Genomic DNA, 24482 nt, shown 5'->3' with positions numbered 1-24482 from the left:
CCGGGCCCGGAGGATGTTCATTCAGTTGTTTAATGTTGTTGAAAAAATGCATTTTTCCCCTCTGCTTGGTCTGAAAAAAATTACCCTTACTGAGTACCACATTTTTAATCTTGATTTCTTTTAGTGTTTCTTAAAGCCATAAAGTTGCCATTTGAAATGACTTTAGTTTTGTGCCATGTCTGTGATCTGCTTTTTTTCCACAATATTAAACAACTGAATGAACATCCTCCGAGCCCGGTGATTCCATAATTTTTGCCAGGGGTTGTACTACTGAATGCTTTGAACTTTTCAAAACGCAGTTACCTGACAGGCATCGTCCTGGTTCACTGTGTCACCTGCGCACAACATATTTGCCGTCACCATTCTGTCTGCCAATTGTTCAGGAGTGCAGAGCTTGTCAGGATACAGCCTCACACGACCTTCTTTAAGTTGTTCGGACATGAATGGAGAATCTGAAGGAAGATGTGTGAAGAGATAGGATAATTGGTAAAGTTCATGCAATACTTGGAAAGGGTTGGTTGGTTATGAAAAGAACAATTTTCTTTCTAAATGCCAAATGTGATTCTTAATCAATGGATGGGGGCGCTGTTTCATTGAAATGCATAGAAAATAAGCTCCACCCACTATGGTGAAAACTGGTACTGCAATAGCCAATATATTGAAGATTGTGAGGTCAGCGTTGTATATTGTTATATTATTATTTTTTTGTTATATTATTTTATTTTGTATAATATCTTATTATACTTTATTATCTGTCGTATGTTGGATCAATCTTCATACATTCCCTTTAATGTTTTAATAGCTACCATTCCATATGTAGAGCAAGACAATTGTGAGTCCTACAGAGGTTGTGCACTATGTTTCCTTGCATTGATTTTTTCCTTACTATGTGCATGTTTCCCGAATCCTGAGATTTCACATTCTGTCCAGTCTGGCAGCATCTGGTCCTTGACAGGCATACATGCTGGTCGGGCGCTGTCCGTCTCCATAGAGCATGATCCAGAAGAAGACTTGAGCTTTAGAAGAGCTGTAAAGTATCACGAGATATATAACAAATGTGTTACCACACTATACATATATTAATATACTGAGGAGCAGACAGACATGACCATGAGTGTACACAGAGGACACCATTGTCAGGGTCTTCTGCCAAGCAAGATGACCAGTGATGGCTGCTAAGAGGAGGAAAAACAAGCACAAGTAGTGTCCAGTTAACCGGACCGAAAGTGCTGCTCTTTGTTTGTATCATTGTCGGTTAGAGCTCCCATACACAATAGTTGACCAGACCCACCAATTTCAGCAGAGTTGGCCTACTATCTGATGATTGTGGTGGCCTCCCGACCTTTCCCCGACAGATGATACCCTTGGAAAGAAGGGTCAGTAGTTGTCTCAGAAGACCCCTAACATCAATATGTGCTGATAAATCCTAGCAATATGTCACTTAGGCCCCTTTTACACATCCAATTTTCTCATACTTGCTCTATCCGTGTTACTAATCAGATCTCACACTTTGCACTGACGAGAGGCAGTACCCTGAAACACCGTATCTGCAAACTGAGATTTTGATTTGGCTTTTATCTTAGGTCATATGGCAAGGCTCATTAAAAGGGTTTATATTGACTTTTAGGATCGCTGCTTCCAATAGGTGGCACTATAGAGTTCTACTCCTCTTCCTCTCTGAAGAGGCAGTTTGCATATTTAATTTCCCAGAGGAGCATGCATGGAGTATATACTGTTAGTCTCCTCACTCTGATATCCCAGGTCTGGCTTGTCACTCTCCACAAGGAGAAACGTTACCCCTTAGATCCCAGTCTTAAGCCTCTCACCTAGCCAAATCAGATATCATACTTTGCACTGATGAGAGGCAATTTGCTGAAACACCGTGTCTACAAATTGCGATTCTGGTTTGGCTTTTATCCTAAGTCATATGGCAAGGGTCATTAAAGGGTCGATATTGAATTTTAGGATCACTACTCTTAGTAGGTAGCACTAGAGTTCTAGTCCTTTTTCTCTCTGAAGAGGCAATTTGCATTTGGGGATGTTCACATCTGTACTTTTTTACAGACCAAGTGTCCACACAAAAAAAAAGAAAGAAAAAGAAGCCATGTCCATGGTTGATCAAGTCGGAGGATCAGTGAATAACTTGGTTAGCATGCTGAGCGCATCTTAGATTATTCCCACAATCATCATAGTAACATAGTTCTTAAGGAAGACTAAGTCCATCTAGTTCAACCCATAGCCTAAAAGTAAAAAGTAAAACTAGAAAAAAGTAGAGTAAAAAGATCAGTAGAAAAGTCTTTGTACTGTCCCCTCATATACTTGTACATAGTAATACGATTACCCCTAAGCCTTCATTTTTCCAAAGTAAATAACCCCAAGTGTAATAACCTGTCTTGGTATTGCAGACCCCCCAGTCCTCTAATTACCTTGGTCGCTCTTCTCTGCACCCGCTCTAGTTCAGCTATGTCTTTCTTTATCTTCAATCATGGGCGATTTCAACATCCCCACTGACACTCGCCAGTCAACAGCATCCAAACTCCGTCGCTTACTTCATCCTTTGGACTAACTCAGTGGTCCTCCTCAGCCACCCACACAGACGACATACATTAGACCTCATCTTCACCCGACCCTGCTCCCCATCTAACCTCACAACCTCCCCCTTACCTTTATCTGACCACCATCTACTCACTTTCTCATCCCTGTCCTCCTCACCTGTCATTCATGTCCAGCAACTAGCACACCCCCGCAGAAACCTTGCACATCTAGACACTCACACACTCTCTGACTCTATTCTACCACTGACATCCATATCTTCACGACACAGACAGCGCCACTGCTTTCTGCAATGCCACTCTCGCATCAGCTATTGACTCAGTCGCCCCTCTTATGCATGGCAGAGCGCTATGAGTCAATAGGCAACCCTGGCACAACAACCTCACTAAACAGCTTCGACAAGCGTCCAGGGTTGCGGAGCGGCGTTGGAAGAAAACACATTCGCAAGATGACTTCACTGCAGTCACACAAGTAACACTCGCATTCAAATCAGCCCTCACCTCTGCTAAAACAGTCCTACTTCCCAACCCTCATATCCTCTTTATCCTACAACCACAAACAGTCATTCAACACTTTTAACTCTCTCCTCCGCCCTCCACTGTCCCCTCCGACCTCAGTCATATCTGCTGAGGAGTTTGCCACACACTTCAAAAACAAGATTGACCAATGGGGTGGGTGGTTATCAATGGAGTAAGCTCAGGGTGTGTCAGGGATACTAGCGGGGTGCCTCAAGGGTCTGTCTTGGGCCCTATATTATTTAATATATTTATTAATGATCTAGTGGAAGGGTTGCATAGTAAAATAGCAATATTTGCAGATGATACTAAACTTTGTAAAGTAGTTAATACAGACGAGGATAGGGCACAGCTACAGGAGGATTTAGATAAATTGGGGAGTTGGGCCAAAAAATGGCAAATGGGGTTCAATGCCGATAAATGTAAGGTCATGCACATGGGAAAGAAAAACAGCAGTCACCCATACATATTAAATGGGAAACCGTTGGGGAAATCTGACATGGAGAAGGACCTGGGTGTCTTGGTTAACAGCAAATTAAATTGGAGTGCCCAGTGTCGGGCAGCAGCTGCGAAGGCAAATAGAGTCATGGCATGCATCAGAAGAGGAATAGGGGCATATGATGAGAACATTATTCTTCCTCTGTATAAAGCGCTGGTAAGGCCGCACTTAGAATATTGTGCACAGTTCTGGGCTCCGGTGCTCAGGAAAGACATATTGGAGCTAGAGAGGGTACAAAGGAGGGCGACTAAGGTAATAAAGGGAATGGAGGGACTAGAATACCCAGAGAGGTTGTCAAAATTAGGCCTATTTACGTTGGAAAAGAGAAGGCTTAGGGGAGACCTCATAAACATGTATAAATACATCAGCGGGCAGTACAGAGATCTCTCCCATGACCTGTTTATACCAAGGATGGTGACAAAGACGAGGGGGCACACTATGCGTCTGGAGGAAAGGAGGTTCCTGCACCAGCATAGAAGGGGATTCTTTACGGTCAGAGCCGTGAGACTCTGGAACTCTCTGGGAGAGGAAGTGGTGATGTCCAACTCACTTAATGAGTTCAAGAGAGGCCTGGACGCCTTTCTTGAGAACAATAAAATTACATCTTATGCTTAGTGATAGTTAATTAATCCAGGGATTTAATCTGACTGCCAGATTGGAGTCGGGAAGTGAGTTTTTCCTCAGTGATGTAGATTGGCCTATACCACATGTTTTTTTTTTGCCTTCCCCTGGATCAACGCTGCGGAATAGCTGCAGTGCACAAGAAATAGGCTGAACTGGATCAACGCTTGTCTTTTTTCGGCCTTATAAACTATGTAACCATGACCAAACACAGCAAGTCTTTACTGTCCGACCACCACAACCCCTTTGTTTTCCAGACCACTGCCTTTCCCCCATAACCTCCCTTTCCAACATCACGGAAAGAGACCTCACTCGTCTCCTCTCCAAATCACACCTCACCACTTGTGCACTCGACCCCATCTCATCCCACCTCCTCCCCAACCTCATGCCCACACTCATCCCATCCCTAACCAATCTTTTAAACCCATCACAACTTCTGGTACCTTCCCCGCTGCCTTTAAACATGCCACAATCATGCCCATCCTCAAAAAGCCATTCCTCAACCCAACCGCATCGTTCAGCTACCGCCCCATATCACTGCTCCCATTTGCCTCCAAACTCCTTGAGCAACATGTTCACACTGAGCTTTCCTCTCACTTCTCATCTAACTCTCTCTTTGACAACCGACAATCCGGCTTCCGCCCCCATCATTCCACCGAAACTGCCCTTACCAAAACTACTAATGACTTACAGCAAAAGCTAACAGACAATTCTCTGTACTCCTTCTTGACCTATCCTCTGTCTTTGAAACAGGTGACCACTGCCTCCTATTATAGATCCTCGATTTCTTTGGCGTCAAAGACCTTGCCCTATCCTGGTTCTCCTTATACCTTTCTAACCGCACATTTAGTGTCTCCCACTCCCACACTACCTCCTCACCCCGCCCCCTCTCTGTTGGAGTCCCTCAAGACTCTGTCCTAGGACCCCTACTCTTCTCAATCTATACCCTTGGCCTGGGACAGCTCATAAAATCCCATGGCTTCCAATATCATCTGTGCGCTGATGACACCCAGATCTACCTCTCTGGCCAAGATGTCACCTCTCTGCTGTCCAGAATCCCAGCATGTCTATCAGCCATATCCTCCTTCTTCTCCTCCCGCTTCCTCAAGCTCAATGTGGACAAAACTGAACTCATCATCTTTCCCCCATCTCGTATATCTTCCCCACCTGATCCACCTGATCCATGAAGTGACCTGTCCACTCTTCTAGGTTATATATGGAATAAAAAAAAAAGCACCAGCAGCAAGACCAAAGAGGCGTCAAAAAAGACCCAACAGTTAATACACCGCCGGCATTTTCCTTAAGCATCTTTTTCAGGTTCGCTGGCGTCTAATTGTGTCACATACCCTGAGAAACATCCAAGTTTTGTCCAATTTTCACTGACTGTTTTAGTGTATGTGCGTATGTGCACACACGTCTTTTTGACACAGTGCTTTTCCAGAATAGTCTTCTTTGGCGCCTTTTGATCGTTTTTGCGGCATTACAAAAGACAGAACACATGCACAGCAAGTCGTTTTGACATTGCTGTGCATTATGTTCATTTTCTTTTTTCTTGCGCCTGAAAAAGATGTCATGTACACATATCCATCATTTATTTTTTGCATGCAAGAAGAAAATGATATGATAGGGTAATGAGACTTATAGGCCATGCAATGCTCCTCTGGGAAATGAATTAAATTAATTAAGTTTAAGTCTCCTTACACTAGCATGTCAGGCACAAGGAGAGACATTACCCCTTAGACTCCCCAGTCCAGAGCCTCTCATCTAGCCAAATCAGATCTCTTGATTTGCACTGATGAGGGGCAACACCCCCGAAACACGTGTCTGCAAATTGAATTTCTGGTTTCGCTTTTATCCCAAGTCGTGTTGCAAGGCTCAATAAAGGGTCGATATTGACTTTTAGGATTGCTACATCCTATAGGTGGCACTAGAGTTCTAATCGTCTTCCTCTCTGAAGAGGCAATTTGCATAGAAAAACTGATAAAACTGATCAAACACTGATAAAAATCTTATCCAAAATACAGATGAAAAATCACTCAGTTTTTCTCACATATGCCACGTAGCCAGACTTGTGATGTTAGCCTAATAAGATGGAAGTGCCCCTCTATATGGATTTATGGCTTTGATGTCTTTGGATCAAGGACTCTTGATTGCACTCCTGGTCTTTGAGCTATATGGACTTTGTAAGGCTGAAGATGTGGGTATTACCGTATTTTTATCCCTTTCATGACTAGTCAAATTTTCAGTTCTATACTTTCATTTTTTAATTCTCCATCTTCCAACAGGCCTAATTTTTTTAATCTTTTCATCAATATTGCCATATGAGGTCTTGTGGGAGTTTTTGTGTTAAAAACTACAAATTATAACAGAGTGATTCACTTTACCATATAATTTTACTGAAAAACAGGAAAGAAAATCCAAGCGTGATGAAGCGGTGAAAAAACAAAACAGAATTCCACCATTATTTTTTTGTGTTTCTGTTTTATATCATTCATTGTAAGGAAAAAATGACCTGATAATATGATTCTTTAGGTGAGTATGATTACGGTGATAGGTTTTAAAAAAAAAAATCTGAATTTTCAGAAAATACTGAAAATTTGGTTTGTGTCTTATTCAAGTACTGGACAAGACTGGTGCTGTTTCTGGAAGAAGGCAACCATGTTTTTTTCTAAATCTCATACATACATAATAAATCCCTTCAAAAAGGACCTGTCACTTGCCAAAAACTTGCATTTTTTTACCAGGTGTAAATGTGTCACGAGTGTGTCAGGTTTGACAGCAGGCATTCTGGATCCGACTGTAGAAGGTCGCTGCGCTTGGCTTGCTGACACCTTCTTGATCCTTTTATCATCCCTTCCTCTCTAGGACCCAGCAGTGATCTCCACCTTCTGCTGCTAATTAACATACCCTTGCTGGATCTTTAAACGCTCTCAGTTTCTCCAGAGAGTTGCTGGTGATAGAGTTAATTCCTCTGTTCAGGTCTGGAGTTCTAGCAGTCGGCTACATTCTCCTTGGAGTTCCTTTGTGGATTTTAGTTGTGATCTCTCTGGTGTCTTCTCAAAGCTAAGTTTATCCCCTTGTCTGTTTCCTTGGTTTGTCTTAGTTTCAGTGGGGGCTGACTAGTGCTCACCCTCCCCCTCCCTACCTAGGGCCTAGCTCTAGGGTCAGCCAGGGCTAAGGTATCCTGCTCGGCGATAGGTGCGGAACCTATTTAGGGATGATAGGGGAGTCAGGGTGTTGTTAGATCTGCTTAGGGGTTTCCACTCCCCATTTCCCTAGTTTCTGGGCTCCCCCCCCCCCCCTTTCCCACCGTCGTACCCTGGGATCTTCCCATACCTAGCATGACAAAATGCTGCTGTTTTCCTGAATCCGGCGTCGTTTTTCTTCTGCTCCTGCTCCTCTCCGTTCCTGAGATATGACCTCTTCTTCCCAAGATATACATCTAGTCTTGTTGGCCAAGTGGGCATGGTTCTCAGCTCTTCTCTGTGGGTGTGTTCTTCAGAACTACGCCCAGTTGTCTAACAAGACTAGATTTATATATGGTGAATAGGAGGCCATATCTCAGGAACGGAGAGGAGCAGGAAAAAAAGAAAAACAGCGCCGGATTCAGGAGAACAGCGGCATTTACACCAGATAAAAAAAAATTGACAAATTTTATGGCAAGTGACAGGTCTTCTTTAAACATTGGACATGAAAGAACAATTTGGAGAGTGTATACTAACCAATATCATTGTCGAAGGTGAAATCATCAAACTGAGGGTGTATGTGTAATTGTTCCACTCTGAAGCTTTGTTCCTGCTCTCCCGGCACAACCTGCATTGTCCGCCCCAGTTTTACCCGTAACAGATTTGGAGAGGACCTGTAAGGAAAAGCTGTCAGTGACAGACCCGACATCTATACGGCATCATCAATGGTCAGACAAATTACTCACTCTTCATGGAAGCAATGGGCGGCCGTCACCACCCAGCAGGAATTTATGAGTGTCCCTCCGCAACGAAAATACTCTGTACCCCTGGACAAGCGAAAGATGGGTGCCGTCCATGGGTGAGAGGTTATATGTGCGGATCGACCTCCGGCGATTTTTAAGCGAGGCTTTAGCTGGGGTCGTCGGATTCCACAAGTTGCTGTTAAAAAAAAAACAACAACAAAGCATTATAGACTAATTCTTTCCTGCGTACCTGGCTGAGAAATCATTCGCTATCACTTACAGCATCGGGGGACGTCGCAGTACTCCCAGGACGTTTCCGTGCCGTTCATCACATGACACCAAGGACGGATGTCATTGTCTGGATTCCTGCAAAGTACATAGGATAAATGGCTTTAGAACCTTAAAATTTCTTTAGAAATCTATATATTTAAGGGATATTCCCATCTCCAAGATCCTATCCCAATATGTTGTTGGTGTAACAATAATAATATTAGCAAATACCTCCAATTAGAAATGTAGTACAGTTCTTCTGATTCGCTATGTCGCTTATCCCATGTGCAGGGCATTGCAGTAGCTTAGGTATCCATGGTTACGACTGATATAGCGACAGTTAGCTAGTGGTCGTAACCATGGATACTTAAGCTACTGCAATGCCCTGCACATGGGGTAAGCGATACCCCTCCGTGCATGAAGTAAAGCAGAACACACTTCATATAGGAGATACCTGATTTTCAAGCAATAAAACTCACCTGCAGTAGTTGTGGCTCCCCAGCTGTAGTCTGCGGGCACTACCTTGCCAGGCGCTAAACTGCTTTTTCCTTAGCAAAGGTGAGTCCCATCGTAGGCAGCTGGCACCAGATAGGGTGGTACTCCACGATCCCCCATAGGTGGTCCCTCGCTCAGAGTAACAGTCTGTTGTGTCTGGTCAGGAGAAAAGTCATTATTATTTATCGGACATTTCATGGCGATCACTGGAACTATATCAGTCGTTATTCATCTGTCATCAAATCATGGAGGAGAAAGACCAGATGGAAATTTTTTTTTAAAAAAAAAGTACCACTTATGACCACTAGGTGGAGACTAAATAAAAGAACTCTGTGACCTTCAGATGACTTTCATGTAAGATTCTTTAACAAGAACGATCATCTAATGTTAAAGGTGCATGGCAAAAAATAACCCATCACTTCTTGGATTTTCCGTGTTTAGGGACAATTGTTTGTTTTTTTATTTAAATGCCAGTAATTGGGGCTAAAAATTATTTTTGCAATTGGGTTTAATTAAAAATACTACACCGTTTGCCTTCTATAAACCTCAGTGTTGCTGCAGAATGAGTTAACTGAGAATCCATCAGTGAGCTTATTTTGACTGTCTGGTGGGGAGTTTTTTTCTGTCCCTTTCTATCTGTTAGTCAGCTCGCTATGAGGGTCTGATGGGGATATTATAAAGGGTATACGGTTGGCAATGGCACTGTTAAAGATTTTGCATTGGGCTCCATGAGGACTTATGGATTTTTTTTTTTATTTGATTGCAGGTATTTGGGGCCAAAATTTTTGCAACTGGCTTCTATTAAAAATGTTCCTCCGCTAGCATTCTATAGCCTCCTATTGCTGGCTGTAGAGTGAGTTAACTGAGAAACCGTCAGTGAGCTTATTCTGGGAAGATTATAACCCTTTTTTCTTCTCAGCTGATTTCTGACCACAGACCACATCAAAGTTGAATGTGCAGGGAAACAATGAGTGTGTAAAAAACAAACGGTGCAAAATTTTTAATGAAACCAATTGAAAAAAAAAATCTAAAATAATTTTTTGAAGTAAAAAAAATTGTCCCCAAAGCTGGACAACCCCTTTAAGTGACGCTTGTGTATATTCCTGTACGTAATAACGGTGTGTGCAGTAATTAGATGGCGGTAATAATTCAATCACTACGTATGATTTATATCCATAATTGCTGGAGAATGTCATTGTACTCCTGTAAGCGGCTTCCTGCGGTCCGACAATGGCCGTTCTCCAGGGTGTGCCGGCACTCACTTTTTCGGCAGGCTGGCACGCTGCAGTAATCCCAGCTGTACTTCCCATTCTTAAATATATAACACCAGGGATTGTTATCACCATCCGGATTCCTGTAAAATAATATATGGCTGTAATCTCCATGCCACAGGATCATAGAAATATCTCATTGCTGGACCTCCACCAATATGATTTCCTGCCTCGGAACTGACAACCCGAATTTACAGCCTCATAAACATATGTGAGGTTGTCAGATCAGGCACAGGCTCTGAGGTCCAGATATGGACTGTGACATACAACCCGGCCTAAATGTCATGAGCCGAGGACCTCGATGTCCATCACATGTCTAATACAGATTATTATCCATCGGAAGTAAAATAAAAAAAAGGTTCTTATTAAATTACAGCAAGCAGAGATATTGGATATGGTAAGAGATTGATACAGAAAGTAACGAGCCATACACCTATGTGTCCATCTCATGACCAATACTATAGGTTATCATCCATTTGAAATAGACAAAAAAAAAATCCTATTAAATGACAGCAAGCAGAGATATTGAAAAATAATTGTTTATGTCATAGTGTAAATGATCCTGTAAAGAATCAATGTAGAAGAAGTAAGAAAGAGGGGGAAGGAGAGGAAAGAGAAAGAGAGGGGGAAAGGAGACAAAAAAGCTAGGAGGAAAGGAAGAAAAGAGGGGAAGGAGAGGAAGGAATGGAGAAGAAGGAAGGATGGTAAAGAAATAAAGGAGAGGAAGGAATGAAAAAGGGGAAGATGAAGGAAAGGAGAAGGAACAAAGGAGAAGAAGGAAGGGAGAGGAAGGAAGGATGGTAAAGAAATAAAGGAGAGGAAGGAATAAAAGAGGGGAAGATGATGAAGGAATGGAGAAGGAACGAAGGAGAAGAAGGAAGGGAGGGAGTAGAAGGAAAGATAAGGGAGAAGAAGAAATAAAAGAGGGGTACGAAAGGAAGGAAGGCGAGAAAGGAAGAGGGAAGAAGAAAAGAGAGAAAGGAATAGGAAAGAAGAAAAGAGAAAGGAAAGAGGAAAATAAAAGAAGAAGAGAGGAAGGAAGGGAAAAGAAGGATGGGAGGGAGAAGAAGGAAGGAAGGGGAGCGGATGGAATACAAGAAGGGTGTAGCGTCGGCGTCCCTGCCTCCTGCTAGGCAGGGACGCTGTTCCCCTCACCTCTCTGCTCCGTGCCCGGCGGCTTCCTCCCGCTCTGCTTGCAGCGCCCGCTCTCCCCCGGTCACTGTGCTTAGGGCGCGCGCGCGCGCGCTCCCCCTCTCTTAAAGGGGCCGCGCGCGTCGCCCTAAGGAGTCCCCGGCCAATGGCCGGAGGATCCCTCCATATATAAGGCACCTCCTCCAAGATGGAGGTGCCCGAGCAATGTTGTTGCACTGTTCACTACTCTGCTTCAGCCCTCAGGTCCCGTTGCCTGTTACCTGCCTGTTACCTGCCAGTCTCCTGCCAGTTTGCTGCCTGATTCCTGCCTGTCATCCGCTTTCCTGCTTGCTAGCCTGAGGTCCGACGGTCTGCCTTCCGACACCTGTCAGTCTGTCTATGGACCAGCTTGCCCGCTCACCTGGGAGCGCTCACCTGCTACCTGCCTGTTAGCCTACCTGGAGGCTCCGCCGTCACGTGCTGTGACCACCTGCCAGTCCAGAGACTCTTGCCCGCTCGCCTGGGAGCGCTCACCTGCTACCTGCCTGTTAGCCTACCTGGAGGCTCCGCCGTCACGTGCTGTGACCACCTGCCAGTCCAGAGACTCTTGCCCGCTCGCCTGGGAGCGCTCATCTGCTACCTGCCTGTTAGCCTACCTGGAGGCTCCGCCGTCACGTGCCGTGACCACCCGCCAGTCCAGAGACTCTTGCCCGCTCACCTGGGAGCGCTCATCTGCTACCTGCCTGTTAGCCTACCTGGAGGCTCCGCCGTCACATGCTGTGACCACCTGCTTATCCAGAGACTCTCGCCTGCTCACCTGGGAGCACTCATCTGCCATCTGCCTGCTAGCCTACCTGGAGGCTCAGCCGTCACAGGTCGTACCTGCCCGTTTACCCAGAGACTGTCCCGGTCACTTGCTGTGACCTCCTGCCCGTTTACCCAGAGACTGTCCGGTCACTTGCTGTGATCTCCTGCCCGTTTACCCAGAGACTGTCCCGGTCACTTGCCGTGACCTCCTGCCCGTTTACCCAGAGACTGTCCCGGTCACCTGCTGTGACTGCCTGCCTGTCTTCCCTGGTCACCACCCGCTTCCTTACAAGGACCGCCCCCTTGTATAGTTGCTCAGAGGTTCCGCCTCCCAGACCCGTTACAGTTTGCTCGGGCCATGGAACCCGGTGGCACCCAAGCTCCCTCGCTCTCGGACCTCTGTCATGAACTGTCCCGACAGAGGTCCCAACAGGAGTCCATCCTGGGTCACCTGCGGAATGTCAATACTCGCCTGGACACTCTGACTGTTCCACCAACAACCACCGCTAGTGTCATGACTCGCAGCCCGGCTGCTCCGCTGCCCACCAATACCACAGTATCCTGCTCTGGAATCCGGCTTTCTGCACCTCCTCGCTTCGGAGGCGACTCCGCTCAAGCTCGGGGCTTCATTAACCAGTGCACCCTGCACTTTGAACACCAGTCCCACCAGTTTAATTCCGACCGGGCCAAAGTAGCCTTCATCATGTCCCATCTCACGGGAGAGGCACTGGCTTGGCTAAATCCTCTATGGGAGAGAGGAGACCCTCTGGTGTCCGACCTGCCAGCCTTTCTCACGGCTTTCCGGAAGGTCTTTGACGAACCCGGACGGAAGACCTCATCCGCCTCATCTCTGCTACGCCTCCGTCAAGGGAGTCTCACCGTGGGCCAATATGCCATACGGTTCCGTACCCTTGCTTCGGAGCTGGCCTGCGATAACGACGCCCTGGTGTCCGTCTTCTGGGAGGGTCTGTCCGGCCGTATTAAAGATGAACTCGCCGGTCGGGACAATCCTACCACTCTCGACGACTTGATTACACTTGTCACCCGGATTGACATCCGGTTCCAGGAGCGCGCTAGGGAGGTCACCCGTGAGAGGAGGATTCCACGTCTAGTCCCCACCTTCCAGAGACCCGTCACTCCCTCTGTTACTCCCCAGGCACACTCACCTGAGCCTATGCAGGTCGACCAGACCAAGATGGTCAAGACCCGTCAAGACTTACGTCGTGCCGAGGGGAGCTGTTTCTACTGTGGCAGTAAGGAGCACCGGATCCGTTCCTGCCCTGAGAGGTCGGGAAACGCCTGTGTCTAGGATCGCTCAGAGAGGTCGCCCTAGACAAAAGTAAACCCTCTCCATCCCTGATGCTGTCTGTTTCTATCTTCTGCGGAGAGAACCGCTATTTTGAACTGGCTCAACTTGACTCTGGAGCTGCTGGAAATCTCATCTCTCAGTCCCTGGTAGAAAAATACCACATTCCCACCAAACCTCTGGCCGTACCTTTATCTGTCGCCGCCGTGGATGGGGATCTCTTACCACATCCCATCCAACTCATCACCGAATCTCTGACTCTACAGGTGGGAATGCTGCATTCTGAGAGCATCTCCTTTCATGTTCTGCCTGGACTCTCTCACGCACTATTGCTTGGCCTGCCTTGGCTCCAGAAACATGCACCCGTGCTTGACTGGCAGACCGGAGAGGTCCTTCGCTGGGGACAGGATTGCCATAAGACTTGTCTAGTTCCCGTTCGTCCTGCCCGTCCTTCTCCTACCCCAGCCAATCTGCCCGGTCTTCCGGTTCCCTATTGGTCTTATGCGGATGTCTTCAATAAAAAAGAGGCAGAGACTTTACCTCCTCATAGACCATACGACTGCCCAATCGACCTGATGCCCGGCTCTACTCCTCCCCGTGGGCGAATCTACCCTTTGTCCGCTGCTGAAACCCGGTCCATGTCTGAATATATTGAGGAGAACCTGGCCCGGGGATTTATCCGGAAATCTACCTCCCCTGCGGGAGCAGGCTTCTTCTTTGTCAAAAAGAAGGACGGCTCACTCCGTCCATGTATAGACTATAGAGGCCTAAACCAGATTACTCGGGCACCTCCAAGATGGAGGTGCCCGAGCAATGTTGTTGCACTGTTCACTACTCTGCTTCAGCCCTCAGGTCCCGTTGCCTGTTACCTGCCTGTTACCTGCCAGTCTCCTGCCAGTTTGCCTGATTCCTGCCTGTCATCCGCTTTCCTGCTTGCTAGCCTGAGGTCCGACGGTCTGCCTTCCGACACCTGTCAGTCTGTCTATGGACCAGCTTGCCCGCTCACCTGGGAGCGCTCACCTGCTACCTGCCTGTTAGCCTACCTGGAGGCTCCGCCGTCACGTGCTGTGACCACCTGCCAGTCCAGAGACTCTTGCCCGCTCGCCCGGGAGCACTCACCTGCTACCTGCCTGTTAGCCTACCTGGAGGCTCCGCCGTCACGTGCTGTGACCACCTGCCAGTCCAGAGACTCTTGCCCTCTCGCCTGGGAGCGCTCATCTGCTACCTGCCTGTTAGCCTACCTGGAGGCTCCGCTGTCACGTGCTGTGACCACCTGCCAGTCCAGAGACTCTTGCCCGCTCACCTGGGAGCGCTCATCTGCTACCTGCCTGTTAGCCTACCTGGAGGCTCCGCCGTCACGTGCCGTGACCACCCGCCAGTCCAGAGACTCTTGCCCGCTCACCTGGGAGCGCTCATCTGCTACCTGCCTGTTAGCCTACCTGGAGGCTCCGCCGTCACATGCTGTGACCACCTGCTTATCCAGAGACTCTCGCCTGCTCACCTGGGAGCACTCATCTGCCATCTGCCTGCTAGCCTACCTGGAGGCTCAGCCGTCACAGGTCGTACCTGCCCGTTTACCCAGAGACTGTCCCGGTCACTTGCTGTGACCTCCTGCCCGTTTACCCAGAGACTGTCCCGGTCACTTGCTGTGATCTCCTGCCCGTTTACCCAGAGACTGTCCCGGTCACTTGCCGTGACCTCCTGCCCGTTTACCCAGAGACTGTCCCGGTCACCTGCTGTGACTGCCTGCCTGTCTTCCCTGGTCGCCACCCGCTTCCTTACAAGGACCGCCCCCTTGTATAGTTGCTCAGAGGTTCCGCCTCCCAGACCCGTTAAAAAGGGTAGGAGAGAAAGGAAGAGGGAAGAAGAAAAGAGGAAGGAAGAGGGAAGAAGAAAAGAGGAAGGCAAAGGAAAGGAAAAAAAGAGAGGAAGGAAGGTAAGAAAAGGAAGGTAGGGAGAAGAAGGAAGGAAAGGAGAGGATGCAATAAAAGAAGAGTAGGAGAGAAAGGAAGATTGAAGAAGAAAAGAGGAAAGAGAAATGAAGAGGAAGGAAGAAAAGAGAGGAAGGAAAGAGAAGAAGGAAGGGAGAGGAAGGAATAAATGAGGGATTTGAGAGGAAAGAAGAAGAGGAAGGAAGGAAGAAAATAATAAGCATGAAAAAAGAAAGGAAGAGGAAGAAAGAAATTAAAAAAAGAAAGGAAGGAAGAAAAGAGGAAGGAAGGTAGGAGGAAGGAATAATAGAGGGGTATGAGAGGAAGGAGAGAAAGGTAGAGGAAGGGAAGAAGAGGAAAGAAGGAAGGAGAATAATGAAGGAGAGGAAGGAAAAGATTGTGCTGGGAAGACTCATAGGCGCTGTGGTATTGGCAGAAGTATATATGCAGAGCAGATTTCTATCTCCCCATTTGTTACTTCTGGGATCTATCTTTTTCTAAGAAGTTGCAGTACCAGAAACAGCCTATGGACAAAAGTGGAGCTGTGGCTTGATCAAAAGCAGATATTGTATTTTAACCTGTGCTGTTTTATGGATCCCCATACACAGAGGGCTTATAATGTAATATTGGCCTCAAGGCTGAGAACCGTTCACCAGAAAACTCTCAAGTTTTTATGACTCATTGTCATATTTTCATGGCAAGCCCAGGTGAAGTAACAACCACTATGTGTGCAGCTCCCTAAAGCAATTTCCCAGTTAATGTTAAAAACTTTGTCATTGAAATTATTAAACATTTCTGACACTTTCTTAATCTTAGTATTTCAGTTCCCCACTATTGTACAAGAACTCTGCTTGCTGTCATAGAATGGTAATGCCGTCAGACATGTTCCTGTCCTGTTCTTTCTGCTACCTATAACAGAAGAGCTTACAATCTAATGCTTCCGCAAATCCACCCACGTGCCAGGGACCTACTGACATATAGGTGAAAGGGATTCATTTTTTTTTAAATCAAAAACAGCGCCACTCTTCTCCATATGTGTCTGGCATTACAGCTCAGTCTCATGCAACTGAATAGCACTGAGCTGCAATAGCATGCATGGCCTATGGACAAAAGTGGCGCTGTTTCCAGAGGAAAGCCGTTATTCTCTATAAAAACATACAACCCCTGTTTTTATTTTGAGCAAATAACAGGTGCTCTTTAAGGTCAAAATTTCTGTATCAATCTCTCCATACCAGTAGGGGGCAGTATACACATAGATCCGCCACGGTGCTGGTACCTGCAGTGGTTGTGGTTTCCCAGGCCGAGCTGTCGCGCGTCTCGGTGTCGAGCGTTGTATGGCTTCTGATTAAGCCCCTGGGAGTTCCAGTTCACGCAGACCTGTCCGCTGTGTGTCCGGCTATGGTTTCCTCGATAGGTCTGTCCTGAGCCCTCATAGCAGGAAGCCAAATTATCTGCACAGTGATAACCAAATACTAAATACGACCAGACATAAGTAATATAAAGAGGTACTCCGCCGCAATGATATGAGTAAAACGTTTGGGCGCCAATAGCAATATACCCCCAATAACTGTGCCAGGTTTTACCACCCTAGTGTTTTGTCCCCACAATTGGAACAAGTGCCCACACCCTTGTTAGCAGTTTACCTGTCGATGGGGGGTCCTGCACTAATTTCCCTACTAAATAACAACTAAGTTGGCCCCCTGTCTCTAAGGGCCCCATATACAGTGCACCCTGTCCATATTATAGCCTCATAATATACAGTACAACCTGGCGGACCCTCCTCCTACCTATCTCACAGTGCTCTCCGGTGAATCCGCTGAGACATTTACACATGTAGTTTGGGGAGTACAGCGCCTGCAGACATCGTCCTCCGTTGTAACATCTGGTCTCTGTACAATCTGTTGAAAACAGTACGAGATTAGTTGACCTATTTTTTCTACTTTATCATCTGTGACACCTATTTTATTTTCACTATTTAATGTAATCCTGTTAATCAATTTAAGTCTTTAGTGCACCAAGTTTTTTTTTTACTTTTTCATCTGTAACACCCATTTTATTTTCACTATTTAATATAATCCTGTTAATTTTTTTAGGTCTTTAGTACACCTATTTTTTTTTACTTTTTGATCTGTGACAACGATTTTTTTTGTAACTTTTTCATCTGTGACACCCATTTTATTTTCACTATTTAATGTAGTCCTGTTAATCTTTTTAGGTCATTAGTACACCCATTTTTTTTAACTTTTTCATCTGTGACAACAATTTTTTTTTTACTTTTTCATCTGTGACACCCATTTATCAACCTTTAACTTTGTGACACTCATTTTTTCTCCACTGAACTGTAGACCAATCTAGTGATAGAAATTGGAAGAAGCAGCTGCCGGTATGAAGCTTGTCTAATATTGCACTTATTCGCTTTTTACTTTTTCATCTGTGACGCCCATTTTTTTCTACTGTTTTTATCCATTTTTTCAACTTTTTAATTTTTGACACTCATTTTCTCCACTGAACTGCAGATCGATTTAGTGATTGATGTTTGGAAGCAACAGCTGCCAGTATGAAGCATGTCTAGTATTGCACCTATTGGCCTTTGTAGGGCTGATCTGCAATACCAGACGTAGCCTATGAGGGGCGCTATTTCTAGTTTAAAAAAAAAGGGGAAAATTCTTTCCAGTCTGAATTGGAGACATTAAATGTCAAGGCATCAGAAAGGTTTATCCAACATAGAAACACCATGCAGATGTTGCCCAGGTCAGATTTGAACCCATGACCCAAGTAGCTTCTTACCCATGAATGGCACACTGTGACACCTGCTCCTTCCCTCCTCACAGCGACAGAACTCCATCCTCCGACCAGCGGGACGTAGCCAGGTCTCTCCAGCCGTGTAGAGTCTTCCCGAGGGTCTCTCCATGCACAGAGCTGTAGAGAAATCAAAGTAAACCAAATGACCGTTACCTGGCTGCCTCTCTTGGAGGATTAATCCAAGTGGTCCCTTTATAATTTCCTTAAAACGGTCTTGTTCTATTAGCAAATCATTACTGATTTTAGCGGGATTTCAATTTTCTGTCAGTGGTAGTTCGACCAAAAGCAAGATAACAAGGCTTACTGGTGCTGAAACCTATAATGTCCACAATGCTAATTAACCACTTATACTTTTTCATATGTGTCACTTCTATTTTTTCATCTGTGACACCCATTTTTTCAACTTTTTCATTTGTGACCGCAATTTTTTTCCCACTATTTACTAATATAATTGTGTTCATTTTTGGGAGTCTTCAGTATGTTGGCGCTATAGAAATAAAATTATTATTCTTATTATTACACCCATTTTTTCTACTTTTTCATTTGTGAAACTTATATTTTCAACTTTTTTTTCATTTGCAGCACCCATTTTTTACCCCTATTTACTAATACAATCATATTAATCTTTTTAGGTCTTTAGTGGAACCATTTTTTTTTTTATCTGTGACAGCCATTTTTTTCTATTTTTTCATTTGTGACATCCATTTTTTGCCCACTATTTATTAGTATAATTATGTTAAATATTTTTAGGTTTTTACTACACCAATTTTTTTCTACTTTTCATCTGTGACCCTAATTTTTTCTACTTCTTCATTTATCGCTCATTTTTTTTACACTATTTACTAATATAATCATGTTATGTTTTTAGATCTTTAGTTCAATCTCAAGGTTCTTTGAGATCTCGAGAGCCATTCAGGCTTCACAACAAGACTTAAAGGGTAATAATCCCCTTTTAAAAGAAGAAATGTAAAAAACGTTTCACATGTCAGAGAGGTGGTGGTCCTAGTGCTAAAAACTCTATCAATCACTAAAACAAAGGGACATTCCCATAGGGTATGTCATACAAGTCTGATAGAATCAGATCTCACCTATAGAACTCACAATTCAATTGAGACTTTCCCTTTCAGGAATCCAAGAAGCTGAGATATGGGGAGACGTTTGATGGAGCTCTCACAATGTAGAACTAGTTTAGTTGTCTCTGTGGACATTGTTCCTTGTCCTTGACAAAGTATCAGTTCTGTAGGCTCAAAGCAAAACTATTTTGGACTCTCCGTCCAATGAGCTACTTATGAGTTAGCCAGGGATAAAAAGTAGTGGTAACCACATATTTTCCCTCTATATAACAAATATGCAGTAGCTACAGCAGGTGCGAAATGTGAGGTCTCCACCAACTATCTTCTCATATCTGAGCTTCCTAGATCCTTGCATGAGTATCCCATTGGATTTTGAGACTTACATCTATGACACCTAGCAGTGGCGTACCGCCAATGGCGGCAGACCACGCAACTGCTATGGGGCCCGTGAGCCGGGGGGGCCCCATAGCAGTCCAGGGGTGGACATACCGCCGCCGGTGCAGCTGCGCCGGATGCCCACCATGCAGCTGCACCAAGGGGCCCGCAAGGTGCAGCTGCTCCCTGCACGCGGCAGTCAGGGAGCGATCCCTGCAGCTCCGCTGCTGTCAGGAGGAGAATAGCAGCGGAGCTGGAGGGTTCGACCTCTGCTTCCTCCCTGACCCAGGCGCGCGCAGCTTGATGACGTCATCATGCAGCGCGCGCCTGGGTCAGGAAGAAAACTGCCAGCAACCAGGAGGATGCTGCTGCAGGGGAGCGAGCTGAGGTAAGTTGTTGTTTTTTTTTTTTTTTTTTTTTTACTGAAATGCTGGGGAGGGGAGGTGGGGGGAGAGCAATGGTGGGGCTGGGGAGAGCAATAATGGGGCTGATGGGGCTGGGGAGAGCAATAATGGGGTTGATGGGGCTGGGGAGGGCAATAATGGGGCTGATGGGGCTGGGGAGAGCAGTGATGGGGCTGGGGAGAGGGCTGATGGGGCTGGGGAGAGGAATAATGGGGTTGATGGGGCTGGGGAGAGCAATAATGGGATGGTGGGGCTAGGGGCGGCACGGTGGCACAGTGGTTAGCACTGCAGCCTTGCAGCGCTGGGGTCCTGGGTTCAAATTCCACCAAGGACAACATCTGCAAGGAGTTTGTATGTTCTCCCCGTGTTTGCGTGGGTTTCCTCCCACACTCCAAAGACATACTGATAGGGAATCTAGATTGTGAGCCCCGATGGGGACAGCGACGATAATGTATGTAAAGCGCTGCAGAATATATTAGCGCTATATAAAAAAATAAAATAAAATAAGGGAGAGCAATGATGGGGCTGGGGAGAGCAATGATGGGGATGGTGGGGCTGGGGAGAGCAATGATAGGATGGTGGGGCTAGGAAGAGCAATAATGGGGCTAGGAAGAGCAATAATGGGGCTGATGGGGCTGGGGAGAGGAATGATGGGGATGGTGGGGAAGGGGAAAGCAGTGACGTGTTGCTGGGAGAGAGCAATGATGGGGGTGCTGGAAGCGAGCAATGATGGGGGATGCTGGGACAAAGCAATGGTGGGGGGCTGGGAGAGAGCAATTATGTGGGGCTGGGAGAGAGTAATGATAGGGGTGCTGAGAGGAAATGATGGGGGTGCTGGGAGAGAGCAATGATGGGAGTGCTGGGAGAAGCAATGATGGAGGTGCTGGGACAGAGCAATGATGGGGGTGCTGGAAGAGAGCAATGATGGGGGTGCTGAGAGAGAGCAATGATGGGGGTGCTGAGAGAGAGCAATGATGGGGGTGCTGAGAGAGAGCAATGATGGGGGTGCTGGAAGAGAGCAACGATGAGGGTGCTGAGACAGAGCAATGACGGGGGTGCTGGGACAGAGCAATGACGGGGGTGCTGGGAGAGAGTAATGATGGGGGTGCTGAGAGAGAGCAATGATGAAGGTGGTGGGAGAGAGCAATGATGAGGGTGCTGGGAGAGAGCAATTATGGGGGTTTCACTTTGCTTGTACTGTGAAGCCTTGTATATTTTCCGTGTGCACATAGCCTTACAGTTAATTGGGGAGAGTCACAGAGACTGAATAATTTATATTATTGGCCGGTGCGGATTATAGTTAATGGGGGGCACAGTGCTGCTTATCACTTTATATTTTGATTACTAAGTGGCTAATAGTATATTAATGGGGGGGTTACATATCTGTATTCGAGGACACAGAGCGGGGGAGACACATGTATACATACAGTACAATATGTGACCTTGTTATTTTCTAGGCTGGAGATCATCGTGACAAGACGAGTCGTGGCTGGGAGATGTCGACATGAAGGTCTGAGCAGATGGAGAAGAAGCAGCAGAAACCTGCTCTGATGAGATGAGACGTCAGCGGTAAGTGCCTGGATGTAAATATTATTCTGTATCTGCACTGTGTGACTTGGAGTGATAATGTTATCTGTAAAATCCCTTAGGCCACATTCTCACATTTGTGTGAAATGTCCGTGTGCTGCCAGATCTTTTTATCGGATGGTCCATGGACTCGTAGAGTTTTATAGATCCATTCACACATCCATGAAAATCACGGATCTGAGAATGAGATCTGTGAGGGTCAGAGAATGTCCTGTTCTGATCCAGTAAAACAGGGCAGCACACCGACACTGCACACAGATGCAGGAATGTAGCCTTATTATGTATAGCACAGTCCCTTAGTATATAGTGTACTCACTTATTATGTATAGCACCATCCTTAGTTATATAGTTTCCTCTTTTATTATGTATAGCGCTGTCCCTTATTATGTACCATCCTCTTTAGCGGCTCACAGTTGGGGGATCATACTGTGTTGGGGTCAGCATACTTTACCCTGGGAGTTGAGGTGGGGTACAGTAGGGTCATTATACTGTGCATGTGGAGGAATTCACCATGGGGGTTTCATACTGTGTTTGGGGGGCCGTTTTATTGGCATCACACTTTATGGGGCAATGAAAGAGAGATCTAGGACCTCAGCAGGAGGAAAATTACTATGTAAAGGATGGAAAGTTGTGAGATCTGATCTTTGGTGACCCCGACAATTATTTAAAAAAATTTTTTTTGGGGGGGCAATTAGAGCTTCTGCTATGGGGCCCCATTATTCCTATGTACGCCCCTGACACCTACAATTATAGGAATTGATGAGGTTGGTCAAAGTTAGACTTGAAGTTACCCTTTAGCTCCTCTATATATTATGTATTGCTAAACAGGCCACCAAATCTTTCCTTTATCTAATTCTTCACCAATAAAACCCCACCCAAGACAAAAAAAGGTAAATAATCACATTTATATGCCCTGGTTCCTCTCTTCTCTCGATGATGAAGGACCTGGGAAAAAAATAATAGAGTTGTTAAAAGGAACGCTGATATAACAAAAATATAAAAATACTCTGATGTACCCAAAAGGAGAAAAGTAATTTTTGCATAAAACTTTAATAATCATATACACCTACCTACTAGTTAGTGGTATTTTAGATATGTGAAGACACTGGGGTCTCAAGTATGAGCTGCCATTACAGACACCTCAATCTGGCTCCTAGAGGGGAGCCCCAAGCAGGGGGACCAAACCCATTCTCTGATGACCATAAACCCTAACAGAGCACATGGACAATGGTTGTCATCCTAAAACAACCCTATTAAGAGTTTATAGGAATTGTCTCATCAGTAACGACTCCTTCTAGAAAGCAACCGCTTTGACGTTCAGTTGATCACCTTGGGCTAAGTTCACACAAGCGTATAAAAAATGGTCAAAATTTTCATCTAGAAAAATACGGATGATTTTTCATCTGTATTATCATCCGTATGACATCTGTTTTTATACATCAGCAGTGAATAAAATTTACAAGAACAAATACAGTTTCACATGCAAAAGAATTGCAATGTATCTGTAAAAATTTAATGCTGTACGGTTGTTCCGTATGGGATCCGTATTGGAGCATCCATTTACTGAATAAGTGAGTCTCATTCGAAATACGGAAGACAATAATGGATGCTGTAAAATTTTAGCAAGAGCTGCATCTCGATGGGTAACAGAGGAAGATGTATTCCTCTTTAACTCTATCGGCATCTCGGAATCATGTGGTCCCCATGGTTGCCATGGCAACCCGAGGCTTCTGAGTCTACCGACTATGGTGGTCTGTCAGAATCTTAGCAATGGAAAAAAATGTAATTTTTCATTACATTCGTTCCACTTTGTGTTAATTCCTGTGAAGCACCTGAAGGGTTCACAAATTTCCTGACAGCAGTCTTGAAAACTTTGTAAGTTTTCTGGAAAAAAAATGAAAAAGTGACCCTAAATTTTTATCCCTTCTAACAACAAAATAAAATGACATTGGAAAAAGAATGCTGATGTAAAGTAAACTTATGGGACATGTTATTTATTGCCTTTTTTGTGTAGTATGTGCAGTATGACTAATGGTATAAACATTCAAAGTTTGAATATTGCAAATTTTTGGAAATTTTTGGAAATTTTGTGATATTTTTTAATAAATAAATGCAAAACATATTGAGATAAATTTACCATTAACATAAAGTACAATATGTCACTAAAAACAATCTCAGAATTGATGCAATATGTTGAAACATTACAGATATATTACCACATAAATTGACAAATGTCAGATATGTAACACCTGTCAGGTTGGGTTGCAGTCTGAAAAAACACAGCTCCCGACACCTATGTCTCAACTTACAGAGGAGCTGTATCATAAGCATATATATCTCTGTGAGCTGGGAGAAGGGCTGTGATATCAGAAGAAATTAATCTTAGTGACTGAGGCTTGAGAAAAGGATTTATTTTTTCATCTGTCACAGCCCTTCTCCCGAAGCTCCAGTATGTGTGCTTACGATACAGCTCTTCTGTCAGTTGAGACACAGATCTTCGTTGCTGATGTTTTTTCAGACTTGCAGCCAGTCCTGACACGTGACTAGCACCACACACACATTTGAATTACATGACGGGGGCCATTTAATTACATTCTTGAAGAACTCCTTTAAGAACTTTACAGCAATCCCATGGTCAACCTCTCTGGCATGCTATCTTAATTATATAGAAATAAAAAATCAAAATCTTGGACCATAAGTAGTTGCTCTTCTTATCTAGGTTATCAATATTGTCTGGTGTAGGATTGTCATGTAATATTAATTGCAGAATCTACTTACATCTTTAGTGGACGATACGACTTGACCAAGGAGAAAGATCAGTAAGATTGTCATTGTTCGGTGTCCAAGAAGACATATTTGAACCTATAAGAAAGACACATACAAGCAAGGTGAAGAAAGCCTAGCTCATAATTAA

At 45.2% G+C, this 24482-nt stretch overlaps 1 protein-coding gene across 2 annotated transcripts in view; it reads right to left on the bottom strand.

Moving 5' to 3' along the window:
* The window catches only part of PLAT (plasminogen activator, tissue type), a 40897-nt gene that overhangs the window by 2482 nt on the left and 13933 nt on the right, over nucleotides 1–24482 (bottom strand). For both annotated transcript variants that reach the window (XM_073653972.1, XM_073653971.1), the window contains exons 3-14: nucleotides 24347–24430; nucleotides 22471–22513; nucleotides 18115–18246; nucleotides 17115–17225; nucleotides 16604–16778; nucleotides 10144–10235; nucleotides 8866–9037; nucleotides 8397–8482; nucleotides 8120–8312; nucleotides 7911–8047; nucleotides 887–1027; nucleotides 304–452 (exon numbers count right to left, since the gene is read on the bottom strand). In XM_073653972.1, coding sequence (XP_073510073.1) covers nucleotides 304–452; nucleotides 887–1027; nucleotides 7911–8047; nucleotides 8120–8312; nucleotides 8397–8482; nucleotides 8866–9037; nucleotides 10144–10235; nucleotides 16604–16778; nucleotides 17115–17225; nucleotides 18115–18246; nucleotides 22471–22513; nucleotides 24347–24430 — 1515 coding nt within the window. The remainder of the gene's footprint in view (nucleotides 1–303; nucleotides 453–886; nucleotides 1028–7910; nucleotides 8048–8119; nucleotides 8313–8396; nucleotides 8483–8865; nucleotides 9038–10143; nucleotides 10236–16603; nucleotides 16779–17114; nucleotides 17226–18114; nucleotides 18247–22470; nucleotides 22514–24346; nucleotides 24431–24482) is intronic.

The sequence above is a fragment of the Phyllobates terribilis genome, unplaced genomic scaffold (assembly GCF_046119375.1).
Source record: "Phyllobates terribilis strain yellow unplaced genomic scaffold, ASM4611937v1 Scaffold_11__3_contigs__length_659146591, whole genome shotgun sequence".
In the NCBI taxonomy this organism is placed as follows: domain Eukaryota; kingdom Metazoa; phylum Chordata; class Amphibia; order Anura; family Dendrobatidae; genus Phyllobates; species Phyllobates terribilis.
Note: the sequence above shows the minus strand (reverse complement) of the source record. Positions and strands in the feature narration are given on the sequence as shown.